The 21,894-nt window shown below is 37.6% G+C and overlaps 1 protein-coding gene across 15 annotated transcripts in view; it reads left to right on the top strand.

Annotated features, from left to right (window-relative positions):
* The window catches only part of MYO9A (myosin IXA), a 308,489-nt gene that overhangs the window by 278,628 nt on the left and 7,967 nt on the right, over positions 1-21,894 (top strand). For 12 of the 15 annotated variants that reach the window (XM_008016030.3, XM_038010113.2, XM_008016029.3 and 9 more), the window contains 4 exons: positions 178-283; positions 1,352-1,483; positions 2,544-2,667; positions 4,042-4,095. In XM_008016030.3, coding sequence (XP_008014221.3) covers positions 178-283; positions 1,352-1,483; positions 2,544-2,667; positions 4,042-4,095 — 416 coding nt within the window. The remainder of the gene's footprint in view (positions 1-177; positions 284-1,351; positions 1,484-2,543; positions 2,668-4,041; positions 4,096-21,894) is intronic. The other 3 variants (XM_038010116.2, XM_008016035.3, XM_008016034.3) reach the window with 1 other exon arrangement.

Raw genomic sequence — 21,894 nt, 5'->3', positions numbered from 1 at the left:
ACAGAACTCAAACTAAAGGAGTTAAATAGTTACTTTGAGTTGCTCTTCTCCAGCCTTACAGGTACAACTACTCCTGAAACTCTATAGCCAGCCTCCTTTGCTTCATAATGTCTGGGAGGAAGATACACTGTATAAGAGGGGATATTTAGTCTTAGTTTCTGCTCTTAATGTTTTTAGGCCTTCAGGAGAGGAAGGAGACAATCCGTGGTGTATACTCTGTGATTGATCAACTCTCCCGAACTCATCTCAATACACTGGAACGCCTCATCTTTCATCTAGTCAGGTAACTTTAAAAAGCAAGGAAGTGATTTTTAATAGTTTCTCTTGGATTATTTTACATAGATAAGGAATTTCTCCTTTGGAAAACTGACAGGTATTTATATTTTTTCTTCTATTTATAAAGTCAGTGTCTCAAACAGGTGGTTAGGATACCTTGGAGCAGAAATCTTCAGCTGAGCTGGAATGCATGGCAGTTGCTTTTCTGCCCTTGTTTGAACCATGTAGCAGCTTCAGCCTCATGGTGGCACTGTGTAGTTTAGCCTGTTTTCTAACAGCTGAACTAGAAAGGATATATAATCTACTGAAATGACCTAATTCATATGAGGGGTTCAGATCGTTCTCAGAAATTAACTGACCAAAGAGGCGTCAGGAGTAGTGTCTCTTCCCCTGTATGTAAATATCAGCAGTAGTTGAGAAGAAAGCCATCTTTATTTGTGGTTAAATCTTCTACTCTGCGTTCTTTTTTGTTGTTGTTGAGACACAGTTTCACTCTGTCACCCGGGCTGGAGTGCAGTCTCAGCTCACTGCAACCTCCGCCTCCCCAGTTCAAGTGATTCTCCTGCCTCAGCCCCCTACATAGCTGGGATTACAGGCATGCGCCACCACACCTGGCTAATTTTTGTATTGTTAATGGAGACAAGGTTTTGCCATGTTGGCCAAGCTTGTCTCAAACTCCTGACCTCAAGTAATCTGCCCACATCGGCCTCCCAAAGTGCTGGATTACAAGTGTGGACCACCGTGCCTGGCTGATTCTGCATTCTTTGGACTTGTTCATCTAGTGATCTTGGCCTGGAGCAGGTAGGTCCCAGATTTCCCTTGGGAAGCTATCGGCTGACCTAGACTGCTTCAAGGAAAGAACAAGTGAAAATACATTTTCCAGAGACAAAGGAACAAAGGAACAACTTGGGAAAAGTCTGCAGACACTTAAACTTACTAGAAGTACTTATATCCTTCTAGTACTATGCAGTTCATGTCATACTGTCTTCTTTTGCTCATCTCTTCTGCCTGTTTCCCTATGGTGCTCCCTTTTTATCCCTTAGTCACTTGTTTTTTGTTTTGTTTTATTTCTTAGGATTGCTCTACAGGAAGACACTAATCGAATGTCTGCTAATGCTTTGGCCATTGTGTTTGCGCCCTGCATTCTCCGCTGCCCTGACACCACTGACCCACTACAAAGCGTACAGGACATCAGTAAGACTACCACGTAAGGCCAGTTACCATAACCTCTACAGGACCTCAGGGACTTCTGACTACGTAGTCACTGTATCCAGATATCAGACATAGTGAATGGGTTCATAAATTCAGGTGTTTTTAAGAAGATTGTTGGACACTGCTGGGTTTTCTTATGCTGAGGATGCAAACTCCTGGATTCAACTGAGCATCATTTGTCTTAAAGCATCTTATTTTTTAAATCTGGCTTTTCTTTAGGACTGCTTATAGTTTCTAAATAGGTTTTAAATTTCCATTTTACCAAATTATGAACACTTAGTATCTTCCTGTAATCTAGCCTAACTGTGGTCTTATGGCTCTGAATCCTTTGGTCTTAATACTTCAGTATTCTTGTATTTCACCTTGGTCTTTTTTCTTGGGGCTCTGTTTTCCTTCTAATGTGGTTTTCTTTTGCTCTCCTTAATCTTGACTGCAAAAGGAACTTTAAAAAAATATGTCACTGTTTGGATCCCCTCCCCATAGAGTCTGATTTAATTGGTCTAGGGTATAGCCTGGGCATTGGGATTTGTAACTGCTCTTTATTTTTTATTATTTTTTATTTTTTTATTTTTTTTGAGATGGAGTTTTGCTCTTGTCGCCTAAGCTGGAGTGCAATGGCATGATCTTAGCTCACTGCAACCTCCACCTCCCAGGTTCAAGTGATTCTCCTGCCTCAGCCTCCCAAGTAGCTGGGATTATAGGCATGCACCACCACGCCTGGCTAATTTAGTATTTTTAGTAGAGACAGGATTTCACCGTGTTGGCCAGGTTGGTCTCAAACTCCTGACCTCAGGTGATCCACCTGCCTCTGCCCCGCAAAGCGCTGGGATTACAGGCATGAACCACTGTGCCCGGCCGTAACTGCTCTTCAGATGGCTTCTAAAGTGCAGCCAAAGTTGTGAACCACCATTCTAAACCTTGTCTCTGAGTTTATCAAGCAAGGGATGTTAATTTTTTCCTTCATCTTTCAACTGTCTACAACAAAAACAGTCTGTGAGTGCTATACTTTATTTACTTACATTCTTAACAGTTTTTTCTCTTTCCTCCTGTTTCAGTTGTGTGGAGCTAATCGTTGTGGAACAAATGAATAAATACAAGGCTCGTCTCAAAGATATCAGTAGCTTGGAATTTGCTGAGAATAAGGCAAAGACCAGGTTGTCACTGATTCGTAGATCAATGGTAAGATGCAAGACATGACATAATGGAAAAATGGGAGTTGTCTTGGGAATTTAATTGTGCATTTGTGGTGTATACAAGGATTATTATCAGAATCTTTTTTATAAAAAAACAAGTAGAAAGTCACCAAATCTCGGGGTGCTATGGCTTCCTCATGTTTAATCTGCTCTTTAGTTACATTATAGAATCTATGTGATTAAGTGTGTAGCGTTTTTCAAATCAAGTATTTAGATAAAATGCTGGTGTCTTAATAATCTGCCCTGCTTTCTTTTCATGTCCTTTCTATGAAAACGTAGTCCTTTTCTAACTTTTTTCCCTACTTCCTTCCACTGTCTGTTCCCAGCTTTAATCGTGTCACTTTTGGTAGTCCTGCCAAGATTCCTGGGATGTAGAGAATTTAATCATTTGTAACTGAATTTAAATGGAATCATTTGATTCTTAAGTAAATGGAATTCCATCTGTGAGTCTACTGTAATGAAAAAGTATTTCTTTGAGTTTAGGGTTAGGTTTTGAGACAGTCCTTGAAAAACTGATAATTTATTTCCTTGGTTTGCCCACTTTTTAATATCTTCCTTTGCAACCACTAACATATAACTCCAGTTCGCAATGATCACTAATCAATAGCATCAGCCCTATTGATTAGTGCTTATTGAGAACTGGAGTTATCCATATATGTTACTCTGAAGTCAGTTTTCAGGATAACTGGAAAACTGCTGCATTAAGGTTTAGTTATTGCCCATTTGCTACCCTTCCTCTCAGTTGTAAAATAAAATTGTGACAATGAGCACGCATTTCAGATTCCCAGTAAATCTCTAAAGAGAAGGAGGCTTCATCATGCCCTCATTCTTTCAGGGGTCCAGCAGTACTTCCTCCCATATCTTCACAGTTTGCATTTAGATTAGCACTAAAATAATTCTTTTTTCTTCCTTTACTATTTAATCTGCCTGGCACTGAATAAGTGCTTAACAAAGGTCTGTTGATTAAGGTAGCAAAGGGTCTTCTGTAAAAACAAACATAAGCATGGGCTTTTTGCAGGCAGTAAAGATATTAAATAAAACTCATCATAGGATACTATCTAAATCTTTTCCCCAGAAATTAAAAACAGAAATCCCACTTAAAAGTGAAACATTTCTGTAGTATGAATTTTCAGGAGCTCAGTTCTGAGAGGCCCAATTTAGTGGTGGCTATCCAGGCAGGAAGGCAAGAGCCTTTTGCTATAAACCTACTTTTCAAAGCAGATAGATAAGCTGTGCTTTTTTCCTGTGTTGCAGAAGATGGATATTCAGTCCATTGCAAGATTAAACCTTCTCTTTTAATGGGGCAATGACATGTACATTCTAACCTTCTGCTTTCCTTTTCATGTCCTTCCTAATCCAGAAACCTGTACTAATTGCAGTTAGATTCATGAACATTACCCGCAATTCAGTCTCGGTATGTATTAATAATGCAATGTGTCACAGCCACTCTACATTATTGTCTTTCATTCATCCAGGAATTGTTCCGCTCTGTCTATCATTCATGCCTGTCCACCCTCCATGTTTGGCCCCAAGTCAGGTTCTACTTTTTGATGAGCTTTCACTTACTTTTCTCTTAATCTCTTTTATTAGATCCTTCATTTTCCTTCCTCTGTATTGTGTAGTTGAACAGCATCCATTTAAAATATATTGGTTTCTCCTCTTTGTCAGATGAGCCTCCTTTTGGGTTTCTTCTTTGGTTGAATCATTAAAAGGTGAAAGTTAAAAGCATTGAGATATCAAATTAATTTCTGCTCTTTGAGCTGTGTTCCCAGCAATCTTCTCTACTTTACTATTTGAAATACTTATTGTTACTTTCAGCATCTCCTATCATTAGTAATGCTTATTTGTCCATTCATATCTGTCTAACTCTGATGGTGTCCTCCCAGATGTAGAAATATGGTTCTTATCCACTTAACATTTATCAAACAGAGCTACAAATAGGAGTGAACTAATCCAAATTGGTGGACTAGTTATAGACTTAAATATTATGGTATGCTAGAACTCATACCAGGATCTCATTACTGGTATCCCTCTTCAGTTCCATTGATTATACAAAAAAGGAATGGGATAGAAGGCTGAGAACACCAATCTGTGTGGAAAACTGTCCACCTGTGTGTAACCATTTTATTGAGGAGGCTTAACTTGTTGAGATACTAATACAAATCAGTTTTTCTTTTTGTCTATAACTGCCTCTCAACTCCAGCCTGTCCAACTTCCCTTTCCCACTGGATGTCAATTACCTTAACAGCATCTTGAAACCAATTCTATAATTTTCAAAAATTCGTTTCATTCTAGTATTTAAGAGTCAGTTCTCTTCATATTAAAACTTCAGTCCATTTTAAATCCAGTGCTCGTCTCACTTCCTCCCAGGGCAGACTAGACCTTTACCTGGAACTTAAAACTTTGGGGGTAGGTGGGTAATTTCTGTTTGTCAGACACTTCTGCCCTTCGTCTTTCTTGACCCTTTCTCCCCTGATGTTGAGACTAGGAGGAGTGATAGGGGAGGCAGAATTCTGTATGATATCCCGGTGTTGAGTTGGCAGTCCACTTACTTTGTTGTTCAACACTGCTGTTCTGGCTCATTGTCAGTAGGCTAAGTAAAGATAAGTAGTAGCTCCAGTTTACCCCTGTTGAGTCAAGATGAACTCAGTTCTATCCCATTTCTGTAGGCACTGATAGTCCTTTGCAAGATTTGGTTACATCTTCTGGCTAAACCCTGGGTGTTGGCATTCACACCATATGGGAAGCTGTCAAACTCACAGGGCAGTTACAAGTTTTCCAAAATTCTAATATTTATTTGAAAGCTCGAAATTTACTCACTGACAACAAATATCGCCATTTGTTTCACTTGCAGTAACAGATTCCCTTCATACAATTTCAAAGAAAATGTGTACCACTTAAGAAGAATAATCAAACTTTGTCAATTATTATAAATACTGTTTCATTAATAAAGCAGCTAATTTTGCTTGCAATTCAAAGAATTGCACAAATACTCTTTGTTGAGGTAGCCATCAGTATGTGACAGAGTTGCTGTATGTATAATTTCCAGTTAATCATACAGAAAATTGAAAATAGGTAATTTAGCAGTTAAGAAGTAATAAAATTAATTTATACGCCTTGGTCAATGACATGAAATGAAACTGATTTTTTAAAAACTAAATGTGTGGTAGCAAAAGAACATGAAGACTGCTAGAACCATTTGGTATCATTACCTTGATTCATGTAAAGGTGACAGCAGTTGAACCCACAATTGCTGTTATGTAATTAGCACAGATGTCAACAAGTTAAAATGGCATATAGCCTCTTAGTATAATTATGAAAATAATTTTAACATTGTAGACCCTTTGAAATGGTTTTGAGGACATCATTACACCCCAGCATCTTTGCTGGGGTTCTGTGGGCTACACTCTGAGAACCACTGCACTGTATTACATATAATACTACCGGCTCACTGCACTTCACAGAAATATTTGTTGAGAATAATTCCTTTTCATATGCAAGATATAAACACATACAAACAGATACTAGCTATGTTTAAAGTGCTTACTAACCCTGATTATCTGGTGAACCATAACTACAGGCACTGGGATATGATTTTTGAACAAGCTTGGATACCTAATTATAACACCACACAAAACAACCAGTCTTTTCCAAAAAAGCCTTGGATAAAGGATCTCTCCTTACCACGAAAGCAAATTCCTCAGGAAGTAGTCTGATAATTCATTTCCTTCCTATTTTTGTGACTTAACAAGACACTCAACAGGGATCGTCCATCTTGCCCTGAAGTGCTATTTTTAAGTAAAATTTCATTAGGATTCTGAGATTTGTGTTTTAGCTAGCTATATATTGTTCTGTCTAGATGATGCACAGTTCCTCCTCCTCACACATTTAACCCATAGACAAACCCTAGTAACATGTATTTTCTTTGGGTCTTAAAGTGTTGTGACTTTCTGCATGAGGGTAATATATGTCTTTTTCTAAACAGTCATCAGGTTTATTAAAGGCAATGCAATTCATTCTTTCATTATCACCATGAGTCTCTTTTACTGTTTAGGCTTACTTCGATTTATAGTATTTAATTTCTTTGTGCCCATCAATCATGCCTTGCCATTCCTTCTTGCATTCTTTTGCTATCATGAGCCTTACAGAATTTTCAGAAGAAATCAAAACTCTCCTCATAAGACTTATTCATCCTAACACTATGGCATATCTTCTATTTGTCTCCATGGTTATCTTCTTAAGTCTTAGGAGAAAATGAAAAAGTGAGTTTCAACTGATTCCCTCAAATAGGGATCCTGTTTCCCTCAAATAGGTATCACTGAGATCCCCCACATTAGAGCATTTGACTCTCAATATTTTTGTTACAGTCTAAGAAGCCCGTAATGAACTGGTCTCACAGAATTCTAACCCAAATTAAATAATTAAGACTGTCTGTTTCAGAATATCATTCTTAGAAAAAATAGACAATAGAATTATATACAGCCTTCCTTAGACAGAGCATGGCAAATCTATATGATTAGGTGGTTGAATTTGTGGGTATTAGAAAGCATGTCCCAAAAGGAAGGAGGGAGAGATGGATCAGACGGTACTGTGTGCCAAATATGGTGAGAATACCAAGGAAGAAGTACTTAATTCTGCCTGGTGGCACAGGATAAGGCTGTAGAAGGGACATGTGAGCTAGCTCTTAAGGGATGAGTTTGAATTAATCAGATGGAGAAAGACCTACCAGTTAGTATAAGTCAATAAGGTTTAATTCTGTAAAAGGCTATGTAGCTTGCATATAAACTTATATATGTAATTGTGCAGAAGGAAAACCTTAAGTTAAAACCAAAATAGGCTTTGTTTTGAAGCAAACTCTAAAACATCAGTACTATAGGGCCTTGAAGAGTGAGCCAGGACTCACAAGGTCTCAGAGTTTAGTACTTAATGTAAATTTTGGTGCTTTATATCTTATATTTATGATAGGGAATGGGAACTAATGTTAGCTACTATTTTTTAGCCATAAAAACAATTTCCTCCTGGGTCATCTTCAAAGTTCTCAGTAAGAACAGCTGAAAAGGGGCCGGGAGTGGTAGCTCCCAGAACTTTGGGAGACTGAGGCGAGTGGATCACTTGAGTTCAAGACCAGCCTGGGCAACATGGTGAAACCCCATCTCTACCAAAAATACAAAAAAATTAGCCAGATGTAATGGTGCATGCCTATGGTCCCAGATACTTGGAAGGCGGAGGTGGGAGGATCGCTTGAGCGCAAGAAGCAGAGATTGCAGTGAGCCAACATAGCACCACTGCACGCCAGCCTGAGTGACAGAGCGAGACCCTGTCTTAAAAAACAAAAACAGACGAAATAGCTGAAAAGAATCCTAAGACTATTTTATTTTTTTATTTTTATTTTTTTTAATTTTTAATTTTTATTTTATTTTTTATTTTATTTCAGAGTGTTGCTGTTGTCAGCCTGGGCTGGAGTGCAATGGCACGATCTCGGCTCACTGCAACCTCTGCCTCCCCAGTTCTAGCAGTTGTCCTGCCTCAGCTTCGCAAATAGCTGAGATTATAGGCGCCCCCCACCACGCCCACCTAATTTTTGTATTTTTAGTAGAGACGGGGTTTCACCATGTTGACCAGGCTGGTCTCAAACTCCTGACTTCAGGTGATCACCCACCTCGGCCTCCCAAAGTGCTGGGATTACAGGCATGAGCCACCACACCCGGCCAAACATACTAATTTAAAAAGAAGAAGAGGCCAGGCGCGGTGGCTCACGCCTGTAATCCCAGCACTTTGGGAGGCCGAGACGGGCGGATCACAAGGTCAGGAGATTGAGACCATCCTGGCTAACCCGGTGAAACCCCGTCTCTACTAAAAAATACAAAAAACTAGCCGGGCGAGGTGGCGGGCGCCTGTAGTCCCAGCTACTCGGGAGGCTGAGGCAGGAGAATGGCGTAAACCCGGGAGGCGGAGCTTGTAGTGAGCCGAGTTCGTGCCACTGCACTCCAGCCTGGGCGACAGAGCAAAGACTCCGTCTCAAAAAAAAAAAAAAAAAAAAAAAGAGATAGCAGAGTTGTCTTAAGAACTTCCTCTCATAAAAACACCAGAAACAAAATAGTTTCACAAAGAAAAGGTACCAACTCTTTAAATACATGATTACAATATAATTTAAGCTGTTTCAGAGTGGAGAAGGGAAAAGGTCTTTTTTAACTAAAAGAATCTAACACTGATCCTCACCACCCCCGCCCCAAACACACACACACACACACACACACGAAGAAAAAACTAATAAAAATTGCATATAGAAATATTAAAAGCAGCAGAGCACAGCATGGACTCTGGACTAGACTTTTGGGTGTAAATCCTAGCTCTAGTTTACTAGTAGTTGTGACATGGCAAATTAATCTCCATGCCTCAGTGTTCTTATCTATAAATTGGTTAATAGTACCAAGCTTAGGATTAAATGAGTTGATTTTTTGTTTGCGTTTTAATTGAGACAGAGTCTCACTCTGTCACCCACGCTGGAGGGCAGTGGCACAATCTTGGCTCACTGCAACCTCTGCCTCCTGGGTTCAAGCGATTCTCATGCCTCAGCCTCCCGAGTAGCTGGGGACTACAGGTATGCACTACCACCCCTGGCTAATTTTTGTATTTTGTATTTATTTTTAGTAGAGTTGGGGTTTCGCCATGTTGGCCTGGCTGGCCTCGAACTCCTGACCTCAGGTGATCTGCCCTCCTTGGCCTCCCAAAGTGGTGGGATTACAGGTGTGAACCACCATACCCAGTCTAAATTAATATTTTAAAACCATTAAGAACTATGCTTGTTATGGAACTCTCTCCATAGAGAGAAAGAGAATTCTTATACACACACCCCCATACACACAGAGATAGCACCTGATATATACATGTAGGACTGCCTCATCTATGAATATTAATTCAAAAATCCTAGGTTGAAATATCACCGGCACTTTGGGAGACCAAGGCGTGTGGATCTTTGAGCCCAAGAGTTTGAGACCAGCCTGGGCAACATGGTGAAACCCCATCTCTACAAAAAAAAAAAAAATTAGGCCTGGTGGCAAGCACCTGTAGTCCCAGCTACTAGGGAGGCTGAGATGAGAGAATCGCCTGAGCCTAGGAAGTCAAGGCTGCAGTGAGCCATGATAACACCACTGCACTCCAGCCTGGGTGACAGAGAGAGACCCTATCTCAAAAAAAAAAAAAAAAAAAAAGAATTAAAAAATAAAATAAAAATGAATCAGCAAGCAGAATTCAGTAGCCTATAAATATAAAAATATAAACCTTGACCAAGGAGGATTTAACCTAGGAATACAAGGATGACTCTATATTAGGATAGCTATTAATGTCATTCACCATGTTTGTTGATCTGTGGAGAAAAATTGTATTATCCTTATAGATATTTGAAAGGCATTTGATATATCAGCATTCTTTTTAAAAACACTCTTATTAAAACAGTGATATCTTATATTCTTAGCATGATAAAAATATATCTGAACCCAAAATCCAACATCTTGCTAAATGGAAGAACACTGGAAGCATTCTGATTAAAATCAGAAAAGGCAAGGATATCCATTATCCCCACTGTCATTTGACATTGATCTGAAGGTACTAGCTAAAGCAATTAAGAAAAAAGAATTGGAGATATAAAATTTTAAAGAAGTAAAATTATTACTTTTTCCATTATGATTATATACATGTGAAACTCAGGAAAATCAACTAAAGAACTTAAAGATGATAAGAGAATTCTGATGTCTGAGTACAACTAATAAATTTTACTTATACAAACAACCACTTGGATGATATGATGGAAGAAAAATGCCCGTTTGTATATTGTACACACACACACACACACTTTAAACATCAACATCAAATATCAAAGAATACACTTAACAAGAAATATAGAAGATTTATACAAAGAAAGCCTTAAGGCCAGGCGCGGTGGCTCACGCCTGTAATTCCAGCACTTTGGGAGGCTGAGGTGGGCGGATCACAAGGTCAGGAGATTGAGACCATCCTGGCTAACATGGTGAAACCCCATCTCTACTAAAAAATACAAAAACAATCAGTCGGGCGTGGTGGCGGGCGCCTGTAGTCCCAGCTACTCTGGAGGCTGAGGCAGGAGAATAGTGTGAACCTGGGAGGCGGAGCCTGCAGTGAGCCAAGATTGCACCACTGCACTCCAGCCTGGGCGATGGAGCAAGACTCTGTCTCCAAAAAAAAAAAACCTTAAAACCTCAAATATTACAAAAGAAGACTTAAACAAATACATTTGGAAAGAAAGGCTAAATTTTGTAATGGTGTCAGTTCTTCTAAATTAGTCTATTCATACATTGTTTCAATACCCACTAGGAGGGAAAGAGGATATTTTCTTAGGCTCAACTTTCAGACTCATATGACTACCATGGGCTTCACTTGGCATCAGAATCACTTAGGATACGGGACTGGAAGTACAGCATGCTTGCAGAGAGCATAAGATCATCCTCGTGTGGGAGCCCTTGCAGCATCATCCTCGTGTGGGAGCCCTTACAGCCATCAATGAGTTATCTTTGGCCTCTAAGTCACAACTCAGGTGCAAAGAAAAAGGACTCCACATCCAATGGATGCAGAACTATTCTGCCTTGGAAGTTTTATGCCTATACAGGAATTAGCCTCTTGTAAAATTCCATAGACATTGTTTCCAGCGTCCCCACAAGGGGTATGTCCAGTTACAACTGACTCCACTTTCCGGGAATTCCAAATATATGGCTTCCTATGGGATATTTACAATTTATCTTTACTTCTTCTCCAGATGCAGTTTATCAATCAGATTAATTTGCAACCTGCCTTTATCAAGTTTCCAGGGGTCCTGACCTAGAACATTGACCAAAGATCAGTTCTTACACAGACAAGGAAAGAGTTTTATAACTCTTTACTTACAAATGTGGTCTCAACAAAAATAGCAAAAGAATACTTTGGGGACCTTTACAAGTTGATGCTAAAATTCATAGGAAAATAAAGAAGCAGAATAACTGGGAAAATTCTAAAAGAGAAAAATAAAGGATTATAATGTGAGTGGCATTTCAGAGGTCTGGTATTCACTAAATGATGTGGGGAAAATGAATATCCATGTAGGGAGGAAAAGAAACAAACAAACAAGCTGAGTCAGGCCAGGCACTGTAGTTCATGCCTATAATCCCAGCACTTTGGAAGGCCAAGGCAGGAGGATTGCTTGAAGCCAGGAATTTCAGGTCAGCCTTGACAATAATGCGAGATCTCATCTCTACAAAAAATTTAAAAAGTTAGCCGGGCATGGTGGCACATGCCTGTAGTCCCACATATTGGGGATACTGAGGTAGAAGGATCCCTTGAGCCCAGGAGTTCAAGGCTGCAGTGAGCTGTGATTGTGCCACTGCACTCTAACCTGAGCAAGAGTGAGACCCTGTATATTTAAAAAAAAAAAAAAAATCACATCAAAGACTAAAACATAAAAGTAGCTCTGGCACTATCCTGGCAGAGGTCCTCACTGCCCTGCATCCTGTAGACACTCAAGTACCCTACCTTTCTACCTTAATAATGCCAAAATACCCAAGTAGTTTAACTCAGCTCAAAGGGCAATTGGGAAAGAGCCCAAGGGGAAATCAGAAAAGTTATCACCTAAACCTTTTCATGCAAAAGTTGAAACTAAGCCATAAAAGGTGGCTGAAGAGGATACATCTTTAGGGTGAAAAAAGTACAAATAGAAAGGGAAAACGGGAGCAAATGGAAAGAGATTAACCAGAAAACATTTATCTTCATAGAACAGAAACTGAAAACAAGCAAGAAAGAAGCTAAGTGTGATTAAAGATCTCTTATCAAGTCAGGGGTCCCAGTATCTCATTGTACAATTCAGAAGAATTTTAAAATTATTTTATAAGTGTACCTTTTTAGAGCTCTGAAAACACAGCTTTTAAGAAGAGAACTCCACTTCCTCCCATTTGAAAGGGATGAATTAAGTGCTAGTTTATTTTTCTGTACAAACTGAGAATAATTAACTCTCTATAAGCCTAATAATGTCTTAAACTGCTTCCTGATCTTGGCTGTCTGTCAAAAGTATAGTATCTGTGATGTCTTCGGTAGTGGTAGTCCAGTCCAGATTTTTCTGATAATCCTGTTAATGTGCTGTAAAGGATTGGAAATCTGGGTATTGTGTATAATATTAAATTGTATTTAGTACGACTTGAGACCTCCTACTTATTAACAGTTGAAGATAATTGTATTTTGATATTCTCATTTTAGGAACAGATTGCCTGCAAAGTTTAAGCCAGGAAGTCACTGGAATAGTTACTGAGAAAAAGGATGACAATGTGGCTTTATATTTTTTCCAGTACTTGCATTAAGAGTTGGGTACAAATTATTCATGTAGTCTGTGATCAGTCAAAACCAATACAATCCATATTATGGTGGAAAAATATAATCTTGGACAGGGCTTTGCTGTTATGTAAGACTATTAAAGAAAAAAGTTGAAAGGTTCAGCAACAAAAACCAAGTATTATTGTGTGACAAAATGACCATAAAGAAAGTAAAAGGGAAGTGATGTACCATAAGAAAATATTTTCAATTCCCATTTCAAAGTCTAATTTTCCTTTATAAAGAGAAGCTCCTTATAAGTAAATAGAAAGATTAGCTACCCAGTGAAAAATGAACAAAGGATACTATAAACCACTTCTCAGTGTTACCCACAGATACTTTTCAGGGAGGTCTACAATTATTTTTATGATACTGTCAAGAAAATATTTGCCTTTTTCACTCTGTGACACTTACACTGATGGGAGAAAAACAATTATGGAAAAAAACACTACAAGAGAATATACAGTGAGCAGAGATCCAAAAGAAAAAATTCCAGTTTGAAAAAAGTAAATTCATGCTTATTATAGGAAAGTGGGGAAGTGAAGGATATTATTCCAGTCAGGAAACTACTGTTAATAATTTAGTGTATTTGTAAATTTTGTATTACATTTTTAAAGCCAATGGTATACAACCTTATGTACTGTTTTTAACACAGTATTAGTATTTTCCCATGTTTCTAAAAGCTCCATGTAATCAACTTTTTAAAAATTACTTTAATCTTTGTAAGATAATTCTAGGCTGTAGGAGTTTTTCCATTTTTCTTTGTTTTGTTTAATGCTTCTTAAAATAGATCAGATCTGTTGAGCTTGTTTGATTTTCTTCAGCTATATTAAGTGATTTGCAGCTAACTCATGGTGAAATACTCCGGTGGCCAGCTAATGGTATGAACATTGAAAAAAGGCAGCTCTTTTATTGAATACTGGAATGTGGACACTAAGAATAAACTCAGATTTTCAAGCTTCTTGAGGCTTTTAAATCATATTATTTATTCATTTGGCTATAAATAGTCAACGTCAAATGGAACTGGATGATGTCCTGGAATTTATAGCATAAAGAATACTTCGTCATTTTTTGTTTAACTTGCAGACTGATCTTCTGTTTTGAGCTTGTTTTTCTTAACATGTTTTTTCCTTGTTGATTTTAGAACGAAAAGTGGAATAGCAATATTGTAATTCTCCTGATTTTATCCCATTATGTGTTTTAGTTTTGGAGGAGTTAGCCTGAATGCCCTTAGAACTACCCTCCAGCCTTTACCTTATCACCTGCACTAGATCATGGGTTTCTGTTTTTAAAACAGCACTTTTCCTTTCTTTCTTGCCAAAACCAACTCAGAAATTTGTCAAAGTGACATAATTTTCAATGGATATTTGTGTATTTCCATAAATAGCTAACTTTGAAAAGGAACTCTTAAATATCTTTTTTATTGCAAAATACAAAACATACTGAAAAACACAGAAACATAAATATTCAGTTTAATGAATTATTATAAATGAACATCCACATACCACCCCAGCTCAAGAAATAGGACGTTGCCAGCATCCCCAGAAACTCTCCTCTTTCCCTTTCTAGTCATAATCCTCTTTCTCCTCCAGAGGTAAGCAGTAACCTGATTTTTACACTAATGACTTCTTTTGTTTTATTTTTTGTTTGCTACTAAAATATGTGTCCCTGAGCACCATAGTTTCGCTTTACCTAATTTTGAGCTTTATATAAATGGCATCGTATAAGATGTATTATTGGCCGGGCGCGGTGGCTCAAGCCTGTAATCCCAGCACTTTGGGAGGCCGAGATGGGCGGATCACGAGATTAGGAGATCGAGATCATCCTGGCTAACACGGTGAATCCCCGTCTCTACTAAAAAATACAAAAAACTAGCTGGGCGAGGTGGCGGACACCTGTAGTCCCAGCTACTCGGGAGGCTGAGGCAGGAGAATGGCGTAAACCTGGGAGGCGGAGCTTGCAGTAAGCTGCGATAGGGCCACTGCACTCCAGCCTGGGCGACAGAGTGAGACTCTGTCTCAAAAAAAAAAAAAAAAAAAAGATGTATTATTTTGTCTCTGATTCATTTCAGTCAACCTTATGTGTGTAAGACTTATTCATATTTTGTTTAGTTGTAGCTCATTTTCATAACTGTATAGTTCATCAGTGTATGCATATACCACAATTTAGTCTACTGTTGATGGACATTTGGGTTGTGTTTTGGGGAATTATGATTTTAAGGGACTCATACATGTATTTTTTGTTGGCGAAATATACAGGAGTGGATTGCAGGGTCACAGGATATATTTATCTTCAACTTTAGTAGATAATGCCAAACTTTCTTCCAAAATGGTTGTTAATATGTTAGCAGTGTGTAGGACTTCCCAAATGCTCCACCTGCCCCCAGCACTTTTATTACCAGATTCCTTAATTTTAGCTATTCTTTTTTTTTTTTTTTTTTTTTTCTATTTTTAGTAGAGACGGGGTTTCACCATGGTCTCGATCTCCTGACCTTGTGATCCGCCCGCCTCGGCCTCCCAAAGTGCTGGGATTACAGGCGTGAGCCACCGCGCCCGGCCAATTTTAGCTATTCTGATGGGTGTGTTATTTTTAAAAATTAAATTTTTTATTGTGACTCTAACATGTACAATGTGTATGTGTATATACATGTTGGCCATTTCTATATCCTCTTTTGTGAGGAGCCTGTTCAGAGCTCTTGCCTGTTTTTCTAATTGGGTTGTCTGTCTTTTTCTGATGTTCTGTAGGGATTCTTTATGAATTCCAGATACAAATCCTTTGTTACTTTTGTTGCAAATTTTCTTCCATTTTATGGTTGCTTTTTTCCTTTCTTTTTTGATGAACAGAGGTTCTGGATTTTAATGTTGTTAATCAGTCTTTCCCTTTGGGATGAATACCTTTTAGGGTCATATTTAAGAAAATTTTTCCTTTCCACAATGCCCTGCAGTTCCCCTTTTGTTGTAAATTGGGAGCCTTTTTATGTGTGGGTCTGTTTCTAGGGGCTTTGTTTTGACTACCTTTGTACCAACACCACCACTATTTTATTTACCATAGCTTTCTAAAAATATCTGATAGAATAAGTCATCCTACCTTCTTCAGTGGTGTTTTGACTATTCTTGGCTGTTTATATTGCCATATAAATTATGGAATCAGCTTCAAAAAATTATCTTGGGATTTTTATTAGGATTGTATTGGATCTATAGATTGCCTTCTGGAGAATTGACATTTTTACGATACTGATTTTTCCCTTCTGTGAACATGATATATCTCTTCATTCATGTAGCGCATTAGCTACTCTCAAAAGTGTTTTATAGTTTTCTGTGTTGAGATTTTACACATCTTTAGTTTGAATTACTGCTAGGTATTTAATATTTAAATGCAATCATAGGTATTATTTTAAAATTTTTATTTTCTGTTGTATAAAAATACAATTGATTTTGGTATTTTTCATCTTGTATTCAGTGACTTTGCTGAATTCACTTATTCTAATAAGTTTTCTGTGGATTCCTTTGGATTTTCTACCTGTACAGTCATACCATTCGTGAATAATGATAGTTTCATTTGCTCTTTTATAATCCTTATACCTTTTCTTTCTTTTTCTTGTGTTAGAACCTGCAGTATAGTGTTGAATGGAAGTGGTAATAGTGATCATTACTGGCATGCTCCCAGCCCTAACGGAAAAGCTTTCAACCTATTACCACCAAGTGTGATGTTTGCTATAGAATTTTTGTAGGTACTTTATGAGATTAAGTATGTGCCCTTCTATTCAGGTTTTCTAAGAGTTGTTATTGTGATAGAATGTTGAATTTTATGAAATGCCTTTACTGTATGTATTGAGGTTTTATCAGACATTTTTATTGCATTGATATGACACATTACACAGTCCATTTCTAATGTTAAACCATCATTATACTACTACAATAAATACAACTTTTCATATATTTAATATTTTTGTATTACATTTTCTATATTACTTGAATCTGTTATAGTTAGGATATTGTTTAGGATTTTTGCATGTGTTTATGAGTAAAGTTAAGCCATAATAATCCTTTTTTGTTTTTGTTTTTGTTTGTTTGTTTTGAGACAGGCTGTCACTGTTATCACCTAGGCTACAGTGCACTGGCATGATCTTGGCTCACTGCAGCCTCAACCTCCTGGGCTCCCGCCTCAGTCTTCCATGTAGCTGGGACTACAGGCACGTGCCACCACACCTGGCTAATTTTTGTATTTTTTTGTAGAGAAGGGGTTTTGCCATGTTGCCAAGGTTGGTCTTGAACTCCTGAGCTCAAGCGATCCACCTGCCTCAGCCTCCCAAAGTTCTGGGATTGTGAGCATGTGCTACTGCACCTGGCAGTAATCCTTCTTTTTAATGTATTTGTTTTGTTTTGTTATCAAAGTTACGCCTGCCTCTAAAGACAAGTTAGGGAATAATTTCTTTTTTAATTCTGTGGAAGAATTTGTTATTTCTTCTTGTCTGCCACTGAAATCTAGGCCTAGAGTTTTTGTTTTTGGAAAGATTTTGATTCTGGATTCAATTTCTTTAATATTATTCACATTTCTAATTTCTTCATTGATGGTATTAATTAGATTTTTGTAGAAATTTCTCCACTTTGTCTAACATTTTATACTTATTGACATGAAGTTGTTTTTAGTAGTCTCTTACCCTCTGGGTCTACAAGATTTGTAGTGACGTCCCGTTTTTCATTCCCACCTTTGCTTATTTGTGACTTCTCTCTTTCAGTCTTGCTAGAGTTTTAAAATTTTTATTCACCTCTTCAAAGAGCTACATTTGACTTTGATTGTCTTCATTCTAATGTTTGTTTGCACTTTTCTTTATTGCTTTTGTTGCAGGGGGAATTTATTATGTTGTTTTTTATCTAGTTTCCTGAAATAGATTCTTACATCCTTAATTATGAATCTTTCCTTCTTTTCTAATGTATGTATTTAAGGCTATAACTTTAAAGTAGACAGAGCTTACATGGGTTTTTATATTGTTTCATTCAAAATATTTTCTAATTTCCATTGTGATTTCCTCTTTGACCATGGTTTGTTTTAAAGTCTATTTCTTAATTTCTGAGTGTACAAGAATTTTTAATTTTCTCTTTGTAACTGCATTATTAGAAAACTTGTTTTAAATTACTTTAATGGTCAGATAAATTATTTCAACCCTTGGAATTTTGTTGTTTTGCTATGTGTGCTTTAAAGTGAGTATTCTGTAGTTAGATGCTGAAGTCTATATATGTCTGTTAGATTGCTTACATCAACTTCAATTTTACATCATTTCTGATTGCATGTGCACACTTGTTCTCTCAGTACTGATTTTAGTCTATTTTTCTTTAAATGTTTCTGTCAATATTTTACTTTAAATTTTTTTGAAGCAATTTCTTAAGTACATATTTGGAAATGTTTTATCTTCATAATATGAACCTTTGTCATTGTGAGGTATCCCTCTTTATCACAGGTAACACTTCGTAAAGTTTACTTTGTTTGTGGTTAACATAGCTGTACTAGCTTTATTTTGGTTAGTATTTGCATGGTATGTCTTTTTTTTTTCCCATTTCTTTACTCTCAGCCTTTCTGAATTCACATGTCTTTTATAAACATCACATAGTTAGGTTTTCTCTTTTTTTATATGGCCTGACAATCTTCAAATTTTAATAGGAACATTTCATCTATTTACATTTAATATAATCACCAATATATTTGGGTTTAAAATCTGCTTTTTATGTGCTTTTTATTTGTCCTACCTGACATATGTTCCTTTTTCTTTTCTTCCTTGCCTTTTTTGCTCTTTCATGCATTTTTTGACTACTTTCTTATTCCATTTTTTGTTGTTGTTTGGAAGTTTTACACTTTTACTATTATTTTAGTATTAACCAAATGGTGAAAACAGATCTGTGATCTATCAATGTCTGTTAACTAGTAGTTTTATCTTTTTCCTAGATAATACAGGTGCTTTAGTATGCCTTACTATGATATGATTTTGTTGCTCTTACTGTTGTGTATCTTAATTATCTGTATGTTTTAAATCCAACACATCGTTATTGTGTTTTATGTAGTCACTGTTTAGACATACTCACTTTTCATTGCCTTTCATTATTTCTCACACCTCTAACTTTTCTTCTTGAGACATTTTCAATCTTCCCTTCAATATTTCCTCTAGTGCAGGTCTGCTGGTGTCAGATTCTCCCCTTAGTCTGTCTGAAATGTCTTTATTTTACCTTCATTCCTGAAAATTATTTTCTATATATAACAATTGAGCGTGGCAGTTCCTTTTTCCTTTCATACCATGAAAATATTCCATTGTTTTCTGCATTCCATTATTTCTGTTGAGAAACAGACTTTGAATCTAATAGTTGTTCCTTTTTTGCAAGTAATTTGCTTTTTGTAACTGCTTTTAAGTCTTTCTTTTACCTTAGGCCTTTAGTTTTTAACAGTAGTTTGTCTAGGTATAGACTTCTTTTTATTTCTCTTTCTTAGGGGTTGTAGGCTTTCTTAAATTCCTAGGTTAATATCTTTAACTGCTTTTAAAAAATGCTCTGCCATGATCTCTTCAATATTTCTTCTGTAGGATCTCTCTTGTCCTGATATTTGCCCAGGCTGGAGTGCAGTGACGTAAACTTGGCTCACTGCAACCTCTGCCTCTCGAGTTTAAGCAATTCCCTTAACTCAGCATCCTGAGTACTGGGACTACAGGCGCATGCCATCACGCGGAGCTAATTTTTGTATTTTCAGTGGAAATGGGGTTTCTTCACATTGGCTAGGCTGGTCTTGAACTCCTGACCTCAGGTGATCCGCCCGCCTCAGCCTCCCAAAGTGCTGGGATTACAGGTGTGAGCCACTGCACCCAGCCATTCTTTTACTTTCTTTTGTGAATTTTTCCATTCTTTCGTTTCTTCCTGCTTGGTTCAGGATTTTTCTTTTGACCTAATTTCCAGTCCACTACTTCAACTATGTCTTCCTATCTCCTTCAGCATGGTTATTTTAAATCCCATAGCCACAATATCTGGAGTCTTTTAGGGTTTCTGTTTTCTGTCATTTTTACTAGTTTTCATTTACGTTGTCTCCTTTTGTGCCTGTTACCTTTGATTATTTGTCAGAGTATTTGAAACATTATTTTTAAAATATTTTGAGGCCTAGGATAATGTTACTTTCCTCCATAGAATATTTTCATTTTTTTCTGCCTGGTCCTAAAATATTAGCAATCTGAGATTAATTCAATTTTAGAGATTAGAATTTTCTGGACCATTCAGATGACTTGAAGCTAGACTACAGTATCTGTGAGGACTTTTGTAATTTCAGTTTACTCTTATGTCTAAGAAGCAAACCTTAGGGATCCCAGTGTCAGGCACGGAGGTTTTCCAGGCAGCAACTCACACCGTTGAGTGGGTCTGGCTCCAACTTTTATTCTCTACCCCAAGATGATGGCAAACTTTTTCTATAAAGGACTAGAGAATATATTTTAGGCTTTGTAGGCCAGTCTCCGTCTCAGCAATCAACTCTGCCATTGTTCTGAAAAAGCAGCAATAAACAATAAGTAAATTAATGAGGATGAACGTGTTCCAATGAAGCTGTATTTACAAAATATGTGCAAGGCTAGATTTGCCACACAGGCCATAGTTTGCCATCCTCTGCTGTAGCATGTCAAAAGCTCTGTTTAGAGTCACAGCCACCTCTGTCATTTAGATTAGCACTAAATGCTGGACTAGCCTCTCCTTAAATCTATCTGGTTAGCTCTTCAATGCCTTCAAGCATATGTTGAGTTTTTATGTTTCTTAGCAGGAGATTAACTTGGAAAGTTTAGTTTGCCACTACCAGAAGCTAAAGTCATATATAAAGTAACCAATGTTTGGGGGAAAAAAAAAAAAACAACGGGAGAAGCAGCAATGAGATTTTCACACTCTAATCTCAAGAATAGAAGTTTCTAAGAAAATATATCTCACTAGCACCCTGTGTTACATAAATGACTACATTTTGTTTTTGTTTTTCAAAACTGAGTTTTAGAACATACTTCTATGGTCTTCCTAGAGAGATTGTACATTCCAAGGCTAAAGTTATAGAGCAGTGTTATCCATCAGAACTTACTATGATGATAGGAAATGTATATGTGTACCAGTCAGTGTAGGGGTCACCAGCTACTTGTGGCTATTGAGCACTTGAAATGTGGCTAGTGTGACTGCAGAACTGAAATGTTACTTCAATTTTAATTAATTTAAAAATAAATATCCAGATGTGGCTATTTTGTTTGGAATGGATGCAACTTACATTAAAAGAAGAATCTCATCTCAGTACACAATGGTTTCTTACACTCCCTCCTACCGAAGTATCCATTTTCCAGCACTCTTGCAAGAAATATTTTAACTTGAATGTGTTCGATGAATGATGTCTCACTAAATATCCTAGGCCTGGCCGGGCGCGGTGGCTCAAGCCTGTAATCTCAGCACTTTGGGAGGCCGAGACGGGCGGATCACGAAGTCAGGAGATTGAGACCATCCTGGCTAACACGGTGAAACTCCGTCTCTACTAAAAAAATACAAAAAACTAGCCGGGCGAGGTGGTGGGCGCCTGTAGTCCCAGCTACTCGGGAGGCTGAGGCAGGAGAATGGCGTGAACCCGGAAGGCGGAGCTTGCAGTGAGCTGAGATCTGGCCACTGCACTCCAGCCCGGGAGACAGAGCGAGACTCCGTCTCAAAAACAAAAAAAAAACAAAAACAAAACAAAACAAAACAAATATCCTAGGCCTTGCAGAATGTTTCCATTTGTTCTTACCATTCACCTGGTGTGATGGAAGTACACTTGTTATCCTAAAAGATCTGCATAAAACTGATGCAGTCACTCAATTTACTTTCTA

The sequence above is a fragment of the Chlorocebus sabaeus genome, chromosome 26, assembly GCF_047675955.1.
Source record: "Chlorocebus sabaeus isolate Y175 chromosome 26, mChlSab1.0.hap1, whole genome shotgun sequence".
Classification (NCBI taxonomy): Eukaryota; Metazoa; Chordata; class Mammalia; order Primates; family Cercopithecidae; genus Chlorocebus; species Chlorocebus sabaeus.
The sequence above is the reverse complement of the archived record's forward strand: the minus strand, read 5'-3'. Positions and strand labels throughout refer to the sequence as shown.